The sequence below is a fragment of the Eptatretus burgeri genome, chromosome 12 (genome assembly GCF_056783735.1).
Source record: "Eptatretus burgeri isolate ZD-2024b chromosome 12, Ebu_testis_v1, whole genome shotgun sequence".
NCBI lineage: Eukaryota > Metazoa > Chordata > Myxini > Myxiniformes > Myxinidae > Eptatretus > Eptatretus burgeri.
Genome location: NC_140972.1, coordinates 43524146 through 43548631, shown reverse-complemented (window position 1 = coordinate 43548631; position 24486 = coordinate 43524146). Strand labels below are relative to the sequence as shown.

General features: G+C 43.2%; 1 protein-coding gene across 8 annotated transcripts in view; it reads right to left on the bottom strand.

The window, feature by feature from the left end:
- HERC1 (HECT and RLD domain containing E3 ubiquitin protein ligase family member 1) overlaps positions 1-24486 on the bottom strand; it is a 964782-nt gene that overhangs the window by 844325 nt on the left and 95971 nt on the right. For all 8 annotated transcript variants that reach the window (XM_085850311.1, XM_085850306.1, XM_085850308.1 and 5 more), the window contains exons 19-23: positions 21510-21701; positions 17992-18213; positions 13889-14059; positions 13643-13754; positions 13369-13495 (exon numbers count right to left, since the gene is read on the bottom strand). In XM_085850311.1, coding sequence (XP_085706437.1) covers positions 13369-13495; positions 13643-13754; positions 13889-14059; positions 17992-18213; positions 21510-21701 — 824 coding nt within the window. The remainder of the gene's footprint in view (positions 1-13368; positions 13496-13642; positions 13755-13888; positions 14060-17991; positions 18214-21509; positions 21702-24486) is intronic.

The following is a 24486-nucleotide window of genomic DNA, read 5'->3' as shown; positions in this document are numbered from 1 at the left end:
CCCTCCTTTCCTGGGCAGAGTCGATGTTCTGAGGTGAGGAAACCTCCGCCCACGTCCATGGTCGAACGCACGTGGGCAATGGCGTCGATGGTGCGAAGAAGTGAAGGATTGATTTGTTGGCGTTGGGTATAGCAAAAATCTAACTAGTAAGAAACTTCGCAGTGCACACATGAAATTCCAGATAGACACAGGGGATGGATTCTAACTATACACATATACTTAACGAAATAACTAAACTTTGGGACTGCTGACTGTCTGTGTGCAAGAGGCTTCCAAATCCGTAACAGTATTACTGTGTGCTTGATTTTAAACACGTCAGCAAAGGGTGTGGCTGAAATAGCCAAATCCACTAATTTGAAGGGGTGTCCGCATACTTTTGGCCATGTCGTGTTTGTATGCATGTATTGTTACGGTTCTTGGAACCGTACGCATTCAAACATACAGGTGCCCCAAAGTCAGTTATGCCGTTAAGTATATGTGTAGACAGAATGCCTCCTTGTGTGTAGTGGGAATTTCAAAGGGGTGCATTGTTTTTTTAGTTAGGGTAATAAATCTTTATATCCCATCCTCCATTGCGATCCACGGGACCCGAGCGCTTGCAGCCTTCGGTTCGCTGGCAGCAACGTACCACGGTCCACATGTTGTCTCTGGATGCTCATTTTCCCCGAGACAGAATCTTCGCTGTCGCAGTTCCGATTCGGCTTCTCCAAACGCTCCAACTCTTTCTTGACAAGTCCACACGCGGGAGTGGGCGGGCCTCGCCGGTGCCTGGCCGAGGCCCCGCCCAGAAAGGGCGGACCCATGGGAGCCCCGTCCAATCAGGGCGGACAGTGACGTCAGTTTTGACCAAGGCCCCGCAACGCTGAAGGAGGTCTATAAACCACGACATCATCCTCAGTCTTGAGTTCTTTGGGGGTCGTTCGTTCTGTGCTTGGAGGCCAGAGTTGGTTGGAAAACGAAGGGGTTCCCGCTGCTTGGCTCCGCTCACGTCTCGCCCTGACTACTGGTCCTGGCCCAATCAAGCTCCTCCACGGACCCGAACTTCACACGGGTGGCTGTGGACCTGACTGCACGACTGTTGGCAGGTGCCGCACCACGGAGATTCCTTTCCCCGAGACTCAGGTACTCGAAAACTGCCACCTCAGCCCGCATCCCTCCCTGTCTGCAAAAGTCCTTTGCCTTCAACTGGGTTTATTTTGTCTGAGTGTGTGTCTGAGTGTGTTGCCAGTCTAATAAGTAGAAACTGTACAAGTGTTTTCAATCATTGTTATTCTCCTGCATATCCGCGATAAGCTTGCTCTGTGTCCATCTTGCTATAAATAAAACAATTGTAGAAATGTTCCCAGTTCATTTCTGTCTTTTCTTTCATTGGTCCAGCATGGTTCAGATCTTAGTTTTAGCCGGGTCTTTATTCCCGTTAATCTGCTCATCCTAGCTGGCACGGCTTTGGCAGTTCCGCTCGACTGCACCCGAACCGGAGTTGGTAGTTGGAACTCTACTGCAATCGGTAGAGTGACCCGGTTCGAGCAAGACGTGCCGAGGGCGTGGTTCATTAGGTAAATTGGTTCTAGACAAAAAGACCCTTCGCTACGCGGTGGAGGCATTGGCGTCCACGGTCGGTTAAGCGACCCGCCGCCTCACGGAGTTATCCGGAGCGACGGCCTATAATTCCGGAGAGTCCAGTGGGAATCGACATAACTTAACCCACCTTGTGGTCGTTCTCACCGCCGGACCTCCGGCCCGCAACAGTATGTATGTATTTACACACACACACAAACACACACACACACACGCACGCACGCACGCACGCACGCACGCACGCACGCACGCACGCACGCACGCACGCACTGCCTTCCCGTCGCTTCGCTGATGGACCAATTATTCATCCTATTTTCCAAAAAAATTTGTGTGAAAAGGAGAAGGAAAGGAAGACAAATTTATCAGTGCGTTGAGTAACTTAACCCCTCCTCTTCCCCTTTGCCCCCCATGTGATGCAACCAAGTTTGAATGTAAAATGTATATTTATGCTCCACCCATGTCTTACCTTTTGCATATTCATGTTTGTCTCATGCATATTTCTGCTCTGCCTATGTGTTGTGTCATCTCCGCTGGCAGGGGGCAAGGGCGACTCTTCCTGATCTGGCGGAACGTATGGTTGTGTGTCGAGAAAGCACAGTTTTTACTGTTGCACTTGTAGTGTTTTAAAATATAGTAAAAGTGATTTAAACCTCTAAGTGTCGCTAAGCTGCCTGGAGCATTCTTTCTTCAAAGAATCAGGACACCCTGTTCATCTGATGTCCCTTCCCACTAGAAATGCCTCACACACAATGACAGATGAGAGGCCCCTCCATTTGGGGGGGGGGGTGGGGAGAAAGAAGGGAAGGAGGACAAATTTACCTGTGTGAAGAATGCTTTAATCTCAGTGTTAACCAGGTATAAAAGGAAATTGTAATACCCTCTACCACTACCACCAGGTGGCGCTACACGGTGCACATTTCCACAGAGAATTTATGCCCCCCCCTTGCCCCCTCCATCCCCCTGCATGAGGCCGCAGTCACATAGCCTATGTTACCACCCACACAATGTTGCATTTGTACCCTGCGTCTGTGCGTTTCAATTTACTCGCCACACCTTTTGACTCATGGGGCTCAAGATTGGCATGAAAAGTGCCCACTCCCCAAGGATGCTTATTCACTATAACCAGCCACCACACTACCCCCCTCCCACTGCCCCCCCCCCCAACACTGAATCCCCTTTCTCCCTCACACCCAGCATCTGTGCACAACTAACTAGACGTTTTGACCTAGACCAGGTGAAGAATGGGTAATAAAAATCAGGGAACACCGAAACAATCCATGAGTGATAGGCAAAGCCCAAACTTTGAAAATAGGTAGATTTGATTGATTATTATTTTGTTAATGTTGGTATATATATCGTTACGAATTCTGGCCCGTCCGGCGTGCGATCGGCCACTTGACTCGAATGGCGACCGCGTCGCCCACCGGAACGGACAATTCAGTCGTGACCCTCTTGGAACTATCGCCAAGGAGCTCGTCACGGGTGGGGGTTTAACCTCACCACAACCCAGTCCGCATTCTAGACGCGCGAAATAGGGTGAATCGCCGAAAGTCGATATACCTAAGTACTCGCACGGGTAACCTACCGAGGGGTTGTACCATGCCACAGGTCGACTCCGGACACGAACCGCTTAAGCGGCTCGTTCCGTGCTACAGGGATAACCGAGCGGAGTTATCGTCGACCTTGACGGTTCAGATTAGTTAACGGGTGTTTTAAACCCACTATCAATCCCTGACGTGATGCAAGATGGAGATTCAACAAAGGAAAGGACGAAGCGAAACGGGGGAACCATTGGACAAGCACATTTAATGCACGACACACGGAAGCACGTATTTCCAGTCAGCAACAATTAATCATGCACGTATACAGAGGCAAGAACAAAAGCAAGAACGAAATGCAGAGCTATAACCGAGTATTATAATAATTACACTGGCACTTATACGGGTTTACTTGGTAGACTGGCGCCACACACACACATTTACACCAAAAGCAAAGAAAACACAAGCCACCCTCACAGGCAAGGAGGCAGACAGGTACGTGGACCAAATGAACGTGAGACCTGGGTGATCGGCCAGGTCCACGAGACCGAAGGGGTCTTATCCATGCCCTTGTGGCGCGATGGCGGGATCGCCGCAATATCTGCATAACGCGTTTGACTCCGTGCCCCTGGTATGGTCGGTGAGCTCCTCCAGGCGTGCGTCGCGCAGGCACGTGTTGATCGGCACCACGGTTGGGTTGAGGAACGGACGGGGTTACCGGCGCTATCTCAACGCAGATGGGGGGGGGGGATTGTTGATGCTCGGGGTTGGGAGAGGGGAATAGCAGACGCTCCGTCCCGCTAGCGGGGTCCCGGGACCGCACCGACTCTGGCGAACTCTCGCCCCTGAGCCCTCTTCCGCGTCCCTGCTTCACGCCGCGACTTGTCCCTCGACCTCACCTCTGAGCTCCGTCTCCTTCGCCGTCCGATCCCCACAACGACAACCTCTCAGACTCCACGACTTCCGACTAGTGCCACTTTCTGCACACACAAGCTGGGTTGTCCTCGCATCTTTATAGACTGGGGGAGGAGCTTGTATGCAGATTCGCGGATCAAAACATGCTTGGAGGCGGGGCCACACCGCCCGACGCTCGCCCATTGGACGGAGAAAAAGGGGCGTGAGCCTCTCCTGATAGGAATGCATTCACAGCGGGTTCGGAGGCGGGGCCATGCCACCCGATGCTCAGTCATTGGATGGAAGAAAAGGGGCGTGAAGCCTTCCTGATCCGTTTTCCCTCTCCCGAAAGGAACGCATTCACAGCGGGTTCAGCAACAATCACCGAACGGGCCCTGGACAGCACGACGTTCGGTGTTGACTGGTGGTGTGGTTGATGGTTGTGGAAGGAGAAAGGCAAAGGTGGTGGGGGTTTGCTTTGGTGGTTTGGTGGTTGGCGGGCGTCATTTGGGAATGGCGGTGAAGCGATGTTTGCGGGATGGAGTTGTGGAGGTAAAGAGGCGAAGGTGGTGGTGTTTGAGTTGTTGGCGGCTTAATGGTCCAAAATAACGATAGAGAAAGAAAAATGGCTAAATCAAAGCGTCGCAGCCCAGATGAATCAGACATATTCCCCCTAAACAACAGGTGTGGACTAACTACACATGAACTTAGAGTCATAACTGATCTAAGGACCCTTTATGGTGTATTGCGAATTTCCACAGCCGTAACAATATATATATATATATATATATATATATATATATATATATATATATATATATATATATATATATATATATATATATATATATATATATATATATATATATATATATATAAATTAGGGTGGTCCAAAAAAAGTCGAAAAATATATAATGTTGCTCCACAAGCTTAACATTATTCTAATAATATCCAATAACGCGCATAAAATTTGTTAGCTTAATCGGAGGTGATTTAGAGGTCGCTCCATATGACGACTTTTAGTCTCATGACTTGAATAAATTAGGGTATGGTCAGGTACGACTACGGGTACTTCTGGATGTCCGAGGTGGAAATGGAGTGCATTTTCGAACTCAATGGGGTCGATTTTCTCTCAGAAATGACTGCACCGACATTGAATTCACGACCATTTCGAAAATATGAACTAAAACAAGATTTATCATTATTGGAGTTGAGTAACTAATCCTACTCATTTCGATATTTTCTAATCTATAATTAATTTGTCGTCCGTCTAAACATTTATTAGAGTAAATCGACCCCACCGAGTTCAAAAATGCAGTCCATTTTAACCTAGGAAGTTCAGAAGTGTATGGATTCGTATTATGGTGGAACAGTTAACATGAATGAAAGGGAGATAACCAGGAGTAAAGTACTGACAACTCTGGGTTTCTACTTGTTCAGCTTTGACAACACTTGTTTTTTCATTGCACGGCTAAACTTTATGCCATATAAATTATGTGACACCCCTGGTTATTTGTTAAAGTAATATTGTGAGAGGAAACCTTATGTTGCCAACTATTGGCAGGTGCAATAACCCTGAAATTTATAAAAAGTGACATCTCTGGTTTTCCCCTTGTGGTCTTCATATATCTATATATGTATATATATATATATATATATATATATATATATATATATATATATATATATATATATATATATATATATATATATATATATATATATGGTGTCCCAAAAAAATATACCACTATTAAAATGCTTCGTTTGATCCTAAAAAAGCAGTAATTTTGTCACGAATGCTTCATTTCTTGTTGCAGAGACCCTGCAGTTTATTTTGATACCAAGCAAGAACCAGAAAAATGCCAAGACTGACCGTACAACAACGGACGAAAATTGTTGAACTTTGGCACCAGATGAAAAGTGTCATACAGGTGCAACGTCTTTACTCGAGACATTTCGGTATAAACTTGCACCATGCACCAAACTTTCGGACAATAAAGTGCACCATCGCAAAGTTTACCAATGTGGGAAGCATCTGTAACCTTCACAAGGGTCACAGTGGTCGGAAGAGGACAGGTCGTAGTGAAGAAAATGTGGAAATGGTGAGACAGGTGGTCGTTCAGAGTCCAAAAAAAAATCGATTCGACGACTTTCTGCCGAGACAAACATTCATAAGAGCACCGTTCAGAGGATCCTTCGCCAAGACATTCATGCCTTTCCATACAAAATTTAAACGGAAACGGTGCTTACTGATCAACAGAAACGCAAACGACTAGACTTTGCAAATTGGTTATCATATCAGGAAAGTTGGAGGAAGATGCAGACTTCCTCAAAAAACTTCACATGACAGACGAATGCCATGCTCACTTGTCCGGGGAGGTAAACAAGCAAAACTTTCGGTACTGGGGAACTGAAAATCCTGGTAATGCATCAACTGAACAGGTGCGTCGCTCTGTTCTCAAAGTCACCATGTGGGTGGCGGTTGGTTGGTATGGGATAATTGGTCCATACTTCTTTGAAGATGACCAGGGACGCACTTACATGGTAAACCAGAGGAACTATCGCGAAATGATTCAGGAATTCTATCTGCCTGAGCTACATACTCAGGCCCGTAGGAGAAACAACCTGATCCAGATGAGAACCCAGTGGTTCCAGCAGGATGGGGCACCGCCCCATACAGCCAGGGAAACAAGGCGTTTTCTCAACCAACATTTTGAGGGCCGCTTTATCTCCCTCTACGAAGATGTTGAGTGGCCACCGTATTACCCTGACATTACTCCTCCAGACTTCTTCTTGTGGTGGTATCTGAAGGACAGGATCTATGGAAACCCTAGGCCTCAGACTCTTGATCGGCTGAAGGAAAACATCCACCGAGAAATCCAGAACATTCCTCAGGAAACGTTTCCCAAAGTGATGGAGAACATGACAACGCGTTTCCAGGCAGTGATCGGACAACGTGGAGCCTACATTCGAATATGTGGTCTAAAATAAAATGACGATTCTATACCAAAATTTAAATTTTGGTGGCGATTTTGACATTGGTACAATAAACTTCAACCTTTCAGCTTTCTATCCAGCCATATATCTTTTTTTAAAATATATGTTATGACCATCCTCTTTGCAGATGAAAAGTATATTTTTTTGGGACACCCTGTATATACATATACATATACATATATATTTTATAAAACACAACCAACCAACTCACCTCATAACATACTCTACTCAAATCAACATCCATACACACATCTCTCCATATCTATTCCACATTCAGTCACTCACTTCCCCTTTTAGGGTTGAAAGAACCGCCACCCAATCAACACCATTCGGGCTGCCTCCATAAACTTCTTCCAAATCCAAAGTGAGCCATTCAAGACAACCTGGGCCTCTCTCACACATCCTCCTTCTTTCTGTTATACACACTCCGAGTTGAGCAAGAAATGCATCAAAGAAATTGCCAATATACCCCCTCGACCCCAAATCAAATCCCTGACAAACTAACCAACTCACCTCTTGAACCTCCGCTTCCAGCACACCATATTTTCCTCTCTTCCTCTCATGCACCTCCTCCATATTCTCTTCTCATGGTACTGACAATTCCCCAAAGATGACATGCCTTGTTGTACCTGACCAGATGATAATGTCAGGCCACAACCTTGTCACGCAGATCTCCCCTGGGAATACCATTTGTGGCTTTAGGTCTACCACCACCTGCCAATCACATGCATTTGGCAGACCTTTTTCCTTCCCCCACCACCTCCTTCCACCTCTTACCACCTGGCTCTCTTTAACAAACAACACCTCTCTCCCACGGGCCTCCTCCTCCTTCTCCACTCTCCTCTTCCTCGATTTCATCACCACATGTTGCACCATCTTCACTACCACCACCAGCACTTGGTCATGCCACTATCTATATCTTCCTGCTGTCAGCGTTACTGAGCATACACTCAGTGCATGCTGCATCATTCCCTGACCTCCACACAAATTTTTTGCTCTCCCCCTGCAACAACCCCCACACCCTCAAGTTTACTGCTGATGGAAGCACATCATACATTGCTCGCAACAGGAAATTCAACAGTATTGGCTCCATCCTCCAAATCTCTTGCCATTTCAACGTCTTCACCTACACACCATCCCACCGAGTCGAAGCACCTTACTGGGCCTGTCCGACTGCCTTCACATATCTCCTCTCCTCCTCCTTCCTTCTCACCTCCCTCTCCACCATCTTCCTCCTTTATTTCACACATGCCTTTCCCTCCATGCTTCATCCACCCCAAACCATGCTTCTCATGCTGCACCATTCCCATCACCTTTCCTGTTGCATCCGCTACTCCATTTCATCCACCTCTGCTCTTGCATTCCACTTCTGACTTGCCTTCTTCTCGGGGAGAGCATTCGTCACCACTGGATCACTCGAACCCAGCACCATCATAAACTCCCGCATCATCGCCACCTTATACTCCTCAGTTATCGATGTTTTAAAGGAAACTGGAGTTTTCCACACTGACCATCAAAAGCAATATTCATCAAACAGCATGGCACTACTCCCAATCACCTTCTCACAAACTCACTCACAATATCCTCAATCCTCTCGACATGCCCAATCAAAATAACATAAATCATCAATGGCCACAATACTCGTGGCATTAATCCAAACTTCAAGCACCATATCTTCAACTTTCCTAGCAAACCACATCCTTCAATCCTCAAACCTCTCAGCAACATGCTCCTTACTTCCTCCACCCTTCCCACATCATTCAACTCCACCGTATACCATCTTCTCACGCTCTTCATGGGGGCCTCCACCAATCATGGAACCACCTTCCCTCCCAGCTCCAGCCTGTTAACATGATCCACCACCCCTGATCTCACCACAACACTCGACTTTCTTGTCTGAAAGCCCATCCTTGTCCACTGCATCAATCTTTCCAACTGCTCCAGTACCTCTTCTGCTCCATCAGCTGACTGTTGGACAACCGTCCTGTCATCTATGAATGCAAACACTGCTGGCAAGCTCTGACCATGGGTGAGCTCCACTTCTTTCCCATGTCCACTCACAGCACATATCAACAACTCCATAACCAGCACAAACAAAATAGGAGAGATGGCACATCCCATTGAGATCCCCACTTCCAAACTTCTGCCACTCTGTTATGTAGGACTGTTTCGCAAACTTGAAAATCTACAATTCTGGGCATAAGAAACAGTGACACCAATGCATAATCAACCGTACTTTCACCATTAGGTTAATGACAAGAGTAATTTCCTTTACCGGAGTTGACACCGAACCTCCCATTAACAATCTTCAAATCAAGATTCTTGCATCGTTCAACCATTTCATAACCATTCTTTTTGATCACAGTATCAAGATTATATCTGTCATTCGGGATCCCATGCAGTTCACCATTTTGTTTACTATTGAATAGGTCATTGTTAACATCGTCAATACCAGCAACAATAGCAACGGACTCTTCAACATCAATAAAGTAATTTAAAAGACCGGTTCTCGAATTGAAGTCACCAATTAATAGTGTGGGTATGCCAGAACTACGACCAAAGTTTATAATGTCTTCTGCAACAAGATTCAAAAAATAATATTGTGATGGAACACAGAACCCTCATGCGGAATATATACAGCACCAAGTACTGTCACGAGGAACCTAGCCGGAATTTGGTATATCAATGGGGCCGGGCCTGGCTTATCCATCCGGATAAAAGTCCACGCCATGGACTTTACTTTCCAACCACCCAACGCTGAAAAGATCATCCGGTGAATTGATAACATATTTTTATCTCCTTTCCACCGATGGAGTGCAGACAGTAAATCTGTCCTTCCACTGTGCACACTTGTTTCACATAAGGAACTCTTCTCAGCTCACTAAACAAACTTCTCAGGCGGGTGAGGATATTGTTCACATATACTTGCTTTCGGTTCTCTTTTTCATGCAGGTACTCTTTTTTTTTTTTTTTCATCAGTTCAGATTTGATATCTCTGCAGACATATGTAGCAATGACAGGTTCAGGCCTATTAGAATTAGCATCCTGACTATGACCTCTGACCAGAATCCTATGGGTGCTACTAATGTCAAATGTAATTTCAACACCAATATCAGCAGCAAGGTCAACAATTAACTGGTTTGTATCTTCCTCAAGAACTTCAGGGATACCAAGCACTCAGATGTTGGCTTTCCTCGAATACTTTTCATGACGATATAATTTGAATCTTTGACGCTACACCGCTCTGACGAGTCCTGCCAAACATTTGTCAAACTCTCGTCTTTCACCAGCACTCGCTTCAGATCAACCATCACTTGTTTCGTGGATGCAGTAATAGCTGAAGTTATGACACTTCCAAGCATGGATTGCAATACTGACATGACTAGTGTCACAATCTCACTCACAGTAGAACCATTGATCATTAGAGGTTGTTCAACACTGCTGCCATTGTTCCGGCCATTGACGGAACCATTTTGACTTTGTGCACGTTTTCCTCCAACATGTCGTCGACTTTCACGGGTGTTAACTGAGCTATGTTGTGCTCAGACATAGCCTAGTTAATTGCGCCGCAAACGATATCATTCAGAGACTCGGATATTATACCATCAATAGAGCTTTGTGGGTCCTTGGACAACTTGGTGGACAACTGACATGGTCTTCACAGCTGGATAACTGTAAGAGAAACGCAGGGAACATCACCATGACTATGTATGCTGTTCAAAAACTCAACCAAGCCGTTTTACAGTGGAAACCGACCTGGCCTGTGGCATTTGCTGTCAAAGCTTAGATGTCCCAACACATTAATTAAGACTCTCCGGCAAATCCATGTGACAAAATGACAGGGCATGTCTGTCTGTGCCAATGATAAAATATCAGATGGTTTTGCAGTAACCAGTGGTGTAAAGCAAGGGTGTATTGTTGACCCATCACCCTTCAACCACTCCTTTGCTGGAATGCTGGATGAAAATACGAGACATGCCAACTGGAATCACCATCAGCTTCCGCTCTGGAAAGATCTTCCAACTTTCCAGGCTTCACTCCTCCCCAAAAGGCACTGAGGAAGTAATTAGAGAACTTCACTGTGCTGATGACTGTGGGCAGCTCACAATAAGGTTGACCTGCAGAGAATGGCTAACAAGTTAACAAAACTTTGGTCTCCAAATCAGTGACAAAAATAGAGATGATGTACCAATATGAACTCGGTATGACGCACCACAAGATATCACTATTGATAACACCACTCTCAATGCACCGAAGTCGGCACTGTACTCAGAAAGGATGCCATTATCCATGAAGAAGTCTGTGATCATATGCAGAAAGTTCTCTTTTTCATGGAACCTCAAAAAAAAAAAACTAAAATAAAAATCTACCAAGCCATCATCCTCACAACCTTACCAGATGGTGCAGAGCCCTGTGTCTGCCACAGATGCCATGTAAAAGCCCTGGGATGCTTTCATCAGAGACATTTCTCAAAAAAGTTATTGACGGGTTTGCACGAAACTTCGTGGACAGTTTGGGTGTGAGACAAGTGATTAATTTATTTGATTTTGGTGAAGATTCAGATCTAGACACAAGAATTTTGTGAATATTTTAAAGTGATTCTTCAACTTTGAGAAAAGGAGCCAAAAGTATAGATAGCATATCTCAAAAAGTTGTGGCCGGTTTATGACAAAACTTTGTTGATGAGTTGGGTTGGTGACAACAACAAGCCGATTAGATTTTATTTAGGGTCCAGATGCAGATCTGGCTTATCAGTGAGATGCAAATGGTAAAATGTTCAGCATGGTGTCGGTATGTGCTCTATTGAGTGTCATTCGAGTTCATAATGAGAATCCTATGCAGGACAAAATTACTAACAATAACATTTGACCATGCTCAGTTCAACAGCATGGAAGCCACTCTACAGAATATCCAACTGAGCTGAGCTGGCCATGTCCCTCATGTAGATAACCACCACATCCCAAAGCAGATCTTTTTGAGAGAGTTGATGAGAGGCAGAGTACATCAAGTACAAGTGATACAAGGACACTCTAAAGAAGAGTCTGACCAATTGTGGCACTAATCACAATTTCTGTGAGCAACTGGCAGCCTACAGGCCTATGTGGAGACAAGTTGTGAGTACTGGACCATGATGCTTTGAGGGGTAATTGCACCAGGCTCGCGACATCAAACGTACCCAGCATAAGAAAAGAATTGGTGGTCCAGCTGCAACTCACAATGCCAACAACTTTGACTGTAACATCTGTGGGTGTCTCTGGAGTCCCTGCCATTTTCCTATTGATCTGTTCAACTTTGAGAAGACCAACAGATGACTAAATCAAGCCACCTTGCAGCTACCAAATACTTGAAAGCGAGTACTATCCATCCTTTCACGAGTAATGTGAATGACCATATTTCTTCAATGAAAAATAAAGAAACATTGATGTGTCATGGACAAGTGTGAGTACCTAGTTCATGTAACTTTTTTGAATGTCCCACACACACGAACATTTTGCCATAATCCCATTTTACCAACAGCCAGCTCCAGACAGCAGTGGAGGAATTACTTAACTTGTCAAAGATGCCGATAACAAATTAACGTACGGACGTACATCAAGCATTTTCAAGAAATTTTCAACAAATTGCAATGCTATCGAATAACGGACGAATATAAAACTGAAGTTACCTAATCAAAAGAAACAGCCAATGCTATGAAACTAAATGAGGAGACATCATCCAAAGGATCACAGGACCTACAAACAAGAACCACAAAATTAACAGCTGGATTCATCTTAATTATCAACTCAAGCAGCAGACTCTTTCCTCTCTGCAGACCTTGATACAGTTGATGAAGCATTACTGCTGTTTCTTTGTTCCTTCTCTGCAGACAATAAATCTTGATTGATCTTTAGGAAGATATCAGCTGAGACTTTCACCGTCAAATGAACAAAGGTTGCCAAGTTGAATTAGGCAGAGGAGAGAAATTGTGAAAGGATGGACAGTACTGTATTCTTTACCACCATTCCATTATAAAGGGTGTCCCAGAATACACTACAGAACATAATAAAATAAGAATATGTTTAATGTCATTAATAACAGGTAATATGATTGCTTTAATAATTAAACAATAAATGGAATAATTCAACAGATGTGTGATTGGTTGATGAACAGACGTGTGATTCAATACAAAAAAATGCTTCATTTATTCAAATAATATTTACTCTTCTTTAATGTGTCCCAGGGCACGGTTTGCAGCACTGGGGTTTACCTAACAGTGGCACATATTAAAAATTCAACAAAAAGCTAGAAACACAGCATCAATTTATGCAGGTACTGCTATTTATCAGCCATGGATCTTTGCTTGGACAAAAAGGAATCTTACCAGCCTGGATCGTTTTGACAAGTTTGCTCGAGCACCGATGAATTCCAAATTTCGCTGTGCCAATAGACGATTTCGAAGTTTGTAAACAGTCAAGTAAACTTCAGCGAGTTTCCGACTGGGTTGGAAACTGTTACAAGAACAAACAAACAGAAATAACCACAAACAATCAGACCACATATTAATGCAATCGGCAATGACCTGGTGCAAATATACAAAAAAGAAACAAAGAGCATTTGGCAATCATAAATAAAATTGCTGAGTAAAGTAGGCATACCCATCTTTGCAGGCCTCCATCAATAAGCCAGAATGTTTGAGCAGTGCCGCCAACACAAATCTGGAAACTGTATCTAGCAGAGGCTCTTTCTTCAAATTGCAGCTATCCCAATCTAGATACGAGTTGGAGACAAACACAGATGCACAGATTTGGATTTCTTTATCGATTCTGAAAAATAAAAATAAAACATGTCACATAAAATGCCAAGGCGGGGCCTTTTTGTTGGCAAGCAAGTTATGTACATGCCTCGGCTGAGTGCATAGTCCTGTAGTTTGACCCATAGGCTGTATGCAGGTTCCTTGCTCGAGCCAAGAGCCAAGTCCACAAGCAGAGTTTTCTGATCTGAAAGATGGTGCTCAAACAGCTTGTGTTCTTCATTGCCATTCAATGCCGCTTCCAAAGAGCCCATGCACTCCTCTGGTACAACACACAAAGGAAAACCTCTAATGTAATTTTTTTTAACACCGATTCTGATCATTCTTGATGGTAAATGTTCTCTTGACAAGCAAAAGACTTTAACAATGGTTTGATGTTTTGGAAATATTCTGGGAATATTAAAACAAGATGTCCATATTTTATTAAACTCCATCGACATGAGCGAGAATACACTCTGCAGACATTACTAGACCCTGGTTTACGTTGGGGATGCGTTCTTGAAAAGTGCGACGAATATCAAAATGACGCAAATAAAAGCAGTTTTTAGCCACGTCGCATTGCGAACGCTGGCTCAGAGAGCTCCGCGTTGTTGTTATTGTTCTTCTTCTTCTTCTTCTTCTTCTTCTTCTTCTGGTGGTGGTGGTGGTGAAGACAAAACCTTTAGGACGCGGCTCTTGTTATATACAGGATCCGGATTTCCTTAAATACTAAAGACCTGGACACATCCTCACATTGAGGGTTCCTTTTGAGAGCGTCTATCATGAACTTTTCAATATATTCTGACATTTGCTTGAAAGTTTCGAAAAGTTCACGCTACTATTTAAAGATTATATATTCCATTTAATGTGTTGTAATTTCGTAAATACACTATTTTCTCGTCATGAAGGAGGAGCCTCCATGACGGGTCTCGCTATTGTCTCCATCAAGGCACATGACGAAATATCGGAAGTTGTTATTGTTGTTGTGATAAAAATGCGGATGTTTCGATTTTCTGAAATGAATCTTTCATCGAAAACAAGATCCTTCAAAATAGTCTTTCGGACAACTTATATTATTGAATTATTAATAATAACTAGCCAAACCCGCGTTCTGCACGAAGTTTCGAAAGTGAGGGTTCGTTCGGACGTCAATATATTCAGTGTTCACAATGTGATTTATCGAATTTCTTTATATACAATGTTTCTTGTTACATTTTAAGCCGTGTCGCGTTGCAAACGCTGGCTCTAAGAGAGCTCCGCATTGTTTTTCTTCTTCTTCTTCTTCTGGTGAAGACAAAACCTTTATGACACGGCTCTTGGACACATTTGTCCTTGTTGCTTAAAATAATTAATGGAGTAAGCAGTGGTTGTGTCTTTCACGTCACTTCATCGATTATATTTCGCTTTTTGTCCCCCGCCTCTCCGCCAAGGTTAGAGAAAGGGACATTAAAATGAGCTCTGTCCAACCTAACGAATATTCGTCCATGTACTTTTGTGCATGAGATATTTCAAAAATTTGAACATTTAGCTTTCCGATGACACAGATCTTCCTCGTACCACCAAAAAGGCGGGGAACTTTGAGTATCAGCTTCTTGTTACCTACATGAAGTCAAGCTCATGAAGTTAACCCTCTTCTTTTTGGGTTAATGATAGTTACATTCAAATACAGTACACATATGAAGAAAATAAAAGAAACAATTGCCAGACATATTTAAATTAAAATAAAGAACATATTTTAGAGATTGAATTCTTCCCACCGGAAGTACCTCTTCCGGAATCGGTTGAACCAGCCACGACTTGTAATGAACATCGGCCTATTTATTGATGATACACACCGAGATCGGAGGCAAACTTAATAACCCAGCAAAATCAACCTCACGTTCACCAGCATTCTTTCAATGAATAACATCTCATTTAACTTCCAAGGTAACACCTTGACAATACCTCATAGCCACTCTACAGTACAGTACATTTCTTTATGCAGGATGGAAAGTAGTTTGTGTGCAGGGTCGGTGGAGGTGAAGGCTGAGGCAAGGGATATGCAAAAGCAGGGATGCATTTGCAAAACGACATAAGAGGGGGAGATGTAAATCGAGGTATTGATATATAAATCGAGGTATTGATATATAAATCGAGGTATTGATATATATATATATATATATATATATATATATATATATATATATATATATATATATATATATATATATATATTACTGATATTGCTGTATACATATATATACATATATATATATATATATATATATATATATATATATATATATATATATATATATATATATATATATACATATACATATTACTGATGGAGTACTGCTCTCCCCTCTGGGCTGGTGCTCCTACCTCCCAACTTTCTCAGCTTCACGCTGCAGAAACCAAGGCATTTCAGATCATTGGCATCTCCCGCAATGAGGCTGAGTCTTTGGGCCTCTCACTCAATCACCGCAGGTTGGTCGGTGGTCTTTCTGTCTTCTACCGTCTCCTCTCCAGCCTCCCCCCCCCACCCTGCTCTCTCTGTGATTTGTCCCCACCACATTTACGCAGGGCGCTCAAGGTCCACCATCAACCCCCTTCTGGGAAAACTACCAAAATCACGAATCACTCTTCACCTTCACTCTTTTATTCCTCTTTTTTCCCGCCTTTGGAATAAACTCGCTCACTCTATTCCTTCCCATTCTTCGCTCCAGGCCTTCAAAACAGCTTCTCACCACCACCTATTATCATCCACCATCCAAATCCTCGATCTTTTCTACCCCCGATAATCCACCCAAGCCGAACCTCCTTCAAATTCCCTACTTTCCTTCCTGAAAGTCCCTGTAATGTCCATCTTCTATTCCCCATCCAATCCCTCTCCCTTCCACAGATCTCCTAATGTCTCTGTTCCCCACTGCTTGATCCTTCCCACTCCCTCCCCTCTTGTCTCATGCCCCCCCTTGATGTGCGTTGTGTGTTAGCTCTCATACGAGCCTCGACAAGGTATACAAAAAATTAAAAAATAAAACAAGCAGTCATAGACTGGTACTTACGAAATCGTCAACTTGACCTCTGACCTTGTCTAATAAAAGCTGTCTCTCGAGAAGGTAGCGACGCAAACCAGAAGTTTCTACGATGATTCTGTACCAAACCATCAAAAATCGAATGTTTTGGATGTTTGACCTCACTGTGACCTTGACCTTTGACCGATTTTGACCAAAATCTAATCAGCGCTAGCCACCACCCTCCTGAATCACATGGTGTAATTTGACATTGGTAGCTTCTTCCGTTCTCGAGTTATCATTTTTTGGATGTTTGACCTCACTGTGACCTTGACCTTTGACAGATTTTGACCAAAATCTAATCAGCACTAGCCATCACCCTCCTGAATCATGTGGTGCAATTTGACATTGGTAGCTTCTTCCGTTCTCGAGTTATTGTGCCTACAAACAAACAAACAAACATACAAACAAACAAACAGAAATGGAAGTCATCAATATACTTATGAAATCTTTAGATTTTGTAAGTAATAATAATCCAAATGCACAGAAAAAAAATACAAATAAACAACCTTGCAAATAAATGACATCACTGGAACTGGAATTGAAAACTAGAACCGAAAAAGGGTTAATCACCCGAATATTCTAAAAGCTTCCAAGTGACACAAGTAAATATCTTGCATACTTTCTGGGCAAACAGTAATACAATGTAAAATATTGTGATCAAAATCGCTGGGCACCACCCCTCCACTCCCTCCCCCAATCACTCCTTCCACCTGCATTAAAATAAAAAATAGCTCCAAACAATCATATTTTGAAAGATATTTCCATGTTTTCAGAAATCAACCATAAAATAGTGCTGCCAATTTTACAGTTTTGGACAAACTGCCATCATGTTTTTTAATAAATGAAAATGTACCTCATCCTCCAATATGCTTGAAATGTTGGGATGGAACACAGAGATGTTTACAGTCACATTAAGAGAAAGAAAGGGGCAAGCTCATGAAGTTAAGCAATTTTACAATTCAATCTAACATTGATAAAAAATTGCTTGAAAGTGCAAGCAAGCCATCATAGAGTTAGAGACGTGAAAAATAAATTGATAGATTGTCACCACCACAAGTGCTCCACAGACAACTACTGTATTGAAAAACGAAAAACAAACATCAAAACATACAAACCTTCCCAACAATAATGATTTGAGGTGAACTGCAAGTCGTACCAAAATGTGCCACACTCGTCTCAAGGCCATGACTGAAGAGAGGACGGCCCAACCAGTAAGAGCACTCATGCTCCTGGGGGGAGCAGCGTGGGCCCTGCAGCATTGCACCCAGGCAGCGGCCAATGAGCAAGGATAATGCCCGTTCCAGGTCTACAAGCCACACCCAGGAGTTCACAGACACAGGTAGAGGTATCCCTTGGGACTCTGTGCAGTCTGCTCCACCTGCAGAGATTGAGCCAAAGGTAAGAGCAATGGAAGAGATTATTAAGGATGTTGCACGATATGCTGATGACGCATCATTAGCAATAAGACATTTTGACATTGACAAACACCTGTTACATTCGATCAAAATACTCGAGACATCCCCAGATGTAGATCCATCAAATATGGTAAGTTTTCCATAATGAGGCAAATATTTTAAATGGAATAAAAAATTTCCATTGTATTAAAGATTAATGCATTTCAATACAAGGTCGTGTATATATACAGTACAGGCAACAAAAGCAACATTATACTTGATGATATTTGTCCAGTAAAGTCGTTGCGTTGGCAAGTGTAGAGTGCACGCACTACCAGCATGTTAATATTCCAAAGGTATTTCCATTACGAGCAACACTTGCCTTGCTACTAGATTGTTGATTACCTATGACAAATGCCTTTCTTAGTGATCATAAACTGTCAGACACTGACATTTGTGGATTTGCTGTCTGCGGACCCCACAAATTCATGGTTGATAAAATGCGACTTGCTTCTACATTTGTGGCCCTGTTCTTTGCATATTCGTGGTTTTTGAGGGCGCAAAAAAATATATATATTCTACGAGCTGCACGCATAACAGTGCGAAAACATATCTTCCACCAGCCCCGCATAGAGCAGCTGTACATATGAAAAAAACACATCTTCTACGAGTCGTGCGCATGACCTGCTTATACATTTGCGGCCCTGTGCTTTGTGTTTTCACTGTTTTTCGCGGGCGCATAAAAATGTTTTAGCCACGGTATTAATGAGCTGTGTGGCCTTGCCCCACCATTCTCACTAAAATCCGAGCTGTGCAGCATGTTCCACCATTCACACTATAAAGACTAGCATGAATGATACGCTGAGCGACGCAGGTATGAGCAGCCCAAGTCCATTCCAAACGAGCAGGGGATGGTTTGACCGCTTCAAGAAGCGATACAGTCTCCGCAACGTCAAACTATCAAGCGAGCATGCAGCCACAGACCGCAAGGCAGCAAAAATGTTCCCTGTTCAACTCGCACAGCTCATCTCTTTAAACACTGCCCAATGGTGGAGAAGGGGTACTTGCGAGAGCAGGTGTTCAATGCTGACGAAACCAGCCTGTTTTGGAAAAAGATGCCAAGGCGAACTTTTATCTCGACGCACAAGTCGACAGCATCGGGATATAAGGCCGCAAAGGACCAGGTATCTCTTCTCTGCAAAAACACAAAAGGGGACTGTATGACAGAGCCCATGATGATGTCCCATTCCCTGATCTCACGTGCTTTCAGGGGCAAGAACAACGGCAGCAATTTTCATGGACTGGTTCCATAACCGTTTCATCCCTCAGGTGGAGAGGTACCTGGTGGAAAAAAAAAATCCTTGCGTTTATGGTTCTCCTGCTCGTTGATAATGCTCCTGACCACCCTGGGTAGCTGAAGGTGGCTCAATCGAACGTCGATGTGATCTTCCTACCTCCTACCACCCAACACCACCTTCCTGATCCAGCCGCTCGACCAAGGGGTAATCTCCACTTTCAAAACAAACTATAACTGCCAAATTTTGGATACGATGGACCGCCCACCGTCAGGCAGTGTTTCAAGAGTTAAACATAGTCCATTGCATCGGTGCCATAAAAGAGTCGCTGGCCAAGGTGAGAGCCTCCACCATAAATGCCTACTGGCAAAACCTGTGGCCACAGGCAGTGAAGAACTTTACAGGCTTTCGCGATAACACGGAGGAGAGGCATGAAAATGACGGTTTGGCATGGGAGGTGGGAGGGGAAAGCTTTGATGACATGGAGCTTGAGGAGATGGATGATCATATTGTTTTACATGCCGAGGAGCTTACCGAGGAGTTGGACGTCAACACCAAGGTTTCCGAGGAGAAGGAGGCATGCAGCGATGAGGAGGAAGAGGTGTCGAGGTCCAACCTCATGGTCAACTTCCTGGGTGAGATGCTGCGGGACATGCGGGCAATTGCCAACAGGCTTCAAGGTGCCGATCTGGTCATGGAGCGTTACTTCAAGTTCAAGCGGGGGGTTGTATGACAGTGATGATGCCATACAAAGAGCTACATCGAAACCTGCAGCAATCTGCCAAGCCGCTCTCGATCACGCATTTTTTTTTTGCCCTGGTCCCTCCACCTCAGGAGTATCAGCACTATCTCCTGCCTCTCCTTCCTCCCTCTCAGTGCACGACTCATCAGCGACATCTCCTGCATCAGCTTCAGTGTCCTCACCTACATTGGTTTCTGTGCATGACTCATCAGCATCCTCACTTGCTTCAGAGGAGTTATTTGAGTTTCCTGGATTTTAATTCATAATAATCATCATCATTTTAAAAGTTGTACGTGTTTGTGTAAATAAAATTTGAAATGGTACCTGCTGTTATTGTATATTATTTTACAGTACGGTTGGTTAAGCACTTTTAATAAACGGTAATAGTATTCCTTCAATAAACATTGGAAACGGTACTTGGTATTGTCGTTTTTTTATTATTTGTAAGCATTTTTTAATGAAACTGTAATCATGTGCATTCACGGTCAAAAAAATTTTAACCATTGAAAATTCTCCCCATTGAATCGGGAACTGCCAGGAACCCATCCCCCACTTTTCCAATGAAACAATGGTGTGACATTTGTGGTGTCGCCATTCGCATACTTTTCATGCATCACGAACCACCGGGAACCTATCCCCCTTTTTGCCATTGAAACGATTCCCAAACATTTGCGGTGTCACCATTCGCAGCATTTTTCATGAATCACGAACCACCGGGAACCTATCCCCCTTTTTGCCATTGAAACAATGCCCAAACATTTGCGGTGTCGCCATTCGCAGCATTTATCGTGATCTGTCGGGAACCTATCCCCCATTTTCCCCTTGAAACAAAGCCCCGACATTCACAGTTGTGGCATGCGTGGAATTTTCTAGGAACATATCCCCCGTAAATGTCGGGATCTGACAGTACTTCAGTTCTGTTATAGTCTACTTGGATGAATTTCTGTGTTGCATCTATTGTGTGGTAGTCAAAACTTAACGCGAAACCACAACTGAGCCCTATCCTTGATTAGCACAACTACCGCTCGGTGCTATTTACCAGTCGTGACATCACTCGGCTTAAATCTATGCGATCACTTTACCAATAAACCAGCATCAAGATAAAGGTTACCAGTACTAACTGTGCAAACTTCAAAATAATCATTGTACTGTACAAGATTTTCAAGAGCTTAGAATTATTAAAAAGAAAAACAAGCAAAAAATGAAAGATTTGCACAAGTACAACACATAAAAGGACATATACCATTTAAGGGCCACTCCAGTTCCTGCTTTTCCAAGTGGCTGGCAGCCGGAAGCAAGCGATTAAGGCAATCCAAGGATGGAAGCATCTCAATAAGGTGGCAGAGCAAAGGCCGAACCACAGGCATGGCAAGAAGCAGGAGCGAATTGACAATCTGGCACAGCATACTGCCTGCAGCAGAGCCATAGAGTATACCTGCACACCACAGAATCACAGCCAATCACCTTCACACATCAGAACTATTAACCACAATTGCACCACCACACAATATCCATCCCTGAAGGCCGAAGATTAGCTGAAGTGTGCCAGCATTTGCCTGCCTCAAAGTATGAATGGTTGCTTCCACCAATGTGATATTGTCATATTCATTGATACACATGACAGTGAATTTAGGAAAAGTCATGATGGTCTCGCTACCCCCAAAGGGCTTTCAAACCATTTGGGGATTTTCGATTTAGGAGAGCGAAAGTTAATATTCTTGCGCAGCCTCAAACCATTCATGTTCATTGATCACATTCCAATTTAGCCATTTGTTTGCACAAGAAAGACTGCAAAAATAAAACATGCAAGCAACTACAGTACATTCACAGGTGCCATCCTATGGGCAGAGAAGAGCACAGCCATAAAACTAGAGGGGGGGGCACTCGGTAGAGTGCAATACCTCCGCCGCCAATACTGCTAGGTCACTCAAGTGAACCTGATATCCTATTCATTCAAATTGACGTCAACAGTGCTCACAGAGTTATAGTTTGCAACTTTCCCTTTTACATACTCAATTCATTCGTCATAACTAGATTCCTTGAGACAGAAATTGATTTTATGTGGGTATATCCACCTGAAGTTCCAAAATCAGCCGCAATTATAATTTTGGCATGTTTTTTGTTGGAAATCACTTCTAACATGTAGAAATGCAAAAAAAAAAAAAAAAAAAAAAATCGAAATTTTGTTGAAAAAAAAGTTGCAAAATTTTCTGTTTTTTTTTTTCTCTAACTTTTTGGGGGGGGGGCTTGGAAATCACTTAAAACATGTAGAAATGCAAAAACAAAAATTCAAATAATTTTTCAAAATGGCCACCATCGCGGCCATATTGGACTTTGGACCAAGTCCAAAATCTAATGGCATGATCCTTGGACCATACCTAATCCCCCCACCAAGTTTCGTCGAAGAGCTTTTCCGTAATACTGTTCACAAACAAACAAACAAACAAACAGACAGGGGTGAAAACAGTAACCTCCGTCCATCTTCGATGGCGGAGGTTAACTAGAAGGGCACTCCGTCGTGCGCATACCTTTGCCACGCAATACCTGATCCACAAGAAAATATCGGGTCCAATACATTTTTTAAATATAATGCTAGATGTCGATTATGGCCCCATCTCTCAATGGTAAAGAACCACAGTTAAAAAATTAAATAACTCGTATCCATATCCGATTTTGGATCTTCACCAAAATCGTATCAATTTGTCCTTGTCACACACCCAACCTATCCACCAAGATTCATCCAAATCCGTCCACAACTTTTTGAGATATCCTGCACACAAACAAACAGACAGAGACAAAACAAACAGACAGACAGGGGTGAAAACATAACCTACTTCCACCTTATGTGGCGGAGATAACTTGAGTCATTGAACACTTTACCCGACACAGTCTTAATAAAAGGAACATGGGGAAGGGTTACCCCATCCCTTTATATTTGGACGAAGTTAGCTCAAGCTTTACATCACTCAGTGCCACCATTTTGATGTCCCCTGCTCTGAGAACAGCAAATTTGATTGGTTGAGAATTAAATAAAAGTTTTAAAGGCTGTATAAAAAAAAGAAATGTTGAATCGTGAGTTTACCGGCATAGAGTTGTGCTGTTCACAAATTTCTTCGAAAGATGTGGATGTCATAAACTTGCATCAATAGCAAAATAAACGTTGTAAATTAGACACAATTAAATGCAAATAAATGCAGTTTTTGCATTTTATTTAAATTGCAGAATACAATTGTGACATACAAGGCTTTGTGTGAGTGATAGCTTGTCAGCTTTGTCAGCAATGACTTCATCCATCAGGATATAGTGGATGGTGCCAAGCACAAAATGTATATAATAATACAGTAGCCTGCAAAAGCATTCACCCTCGACCAATAAATGCCACATTTCGATGAATTACGAAATATGTAGAAACAAATTTTCCAAATGAACTTTATCCACAACTGAAGTGATCAAACAAAACAATGTTATAGTTGAAGGAGGTTCCATGTCAGGAATACCTGCAAAAAACATGTACAAATCAACATTCACTGGTTACAAAAGTATTCAGCCCCTTACGTCAGGTACTTGGTGCAATCACCTTTTGCAGCAATGACTGCTCTGAGTCTTTGTGGGTAGGTCTACCAGCTTTGCACAGTGAGATGGTGAATTTTTCCCCATTCTTCACATGTAAATTGCTCCAGTTCTGCCAAGTTTGATGGGGATCGTCGATGGACTCCAATGTTCAAGTATCGCCATGAATGTTCAATTAGCGTTCAAATCAGGACTTTGACTGGGCCACTCAAGAACATATATTTTCTTCTTATTCAGACACTCCAGTGTGGTTTAGCATTGCGCTTCAGATCATTGTCCTGCTGAAATGTGAATCTCCTACCCAGTTTCACATTCATGGCTGACTAAAGCAGGTTTTCATCAAGGATTCTCTTGTAATTTGCACCGTCCATTGTCCCTTCAATCCTGACAAGCTTGCCTGTCTCTGCTGATGAAAAGCAGCTCCATACGTAACAAGATGCTGCCACCACCATGCTTGACAGTAGGGGTGCTGTTGACTGGGTGATGTACAGTGTTATGTTTGCACCAGACGTAACCCTTTGAATTCAGACCAAAAAGTTCAATTTTTCTCTCATCTGACCAAAAAACTTTTCTCCACATTCCTGTAGTAACATCAAGATGTTTTTTCACAAACTCCACACAAACTTTTAGATGCGCTTTTTTTTAAAAGT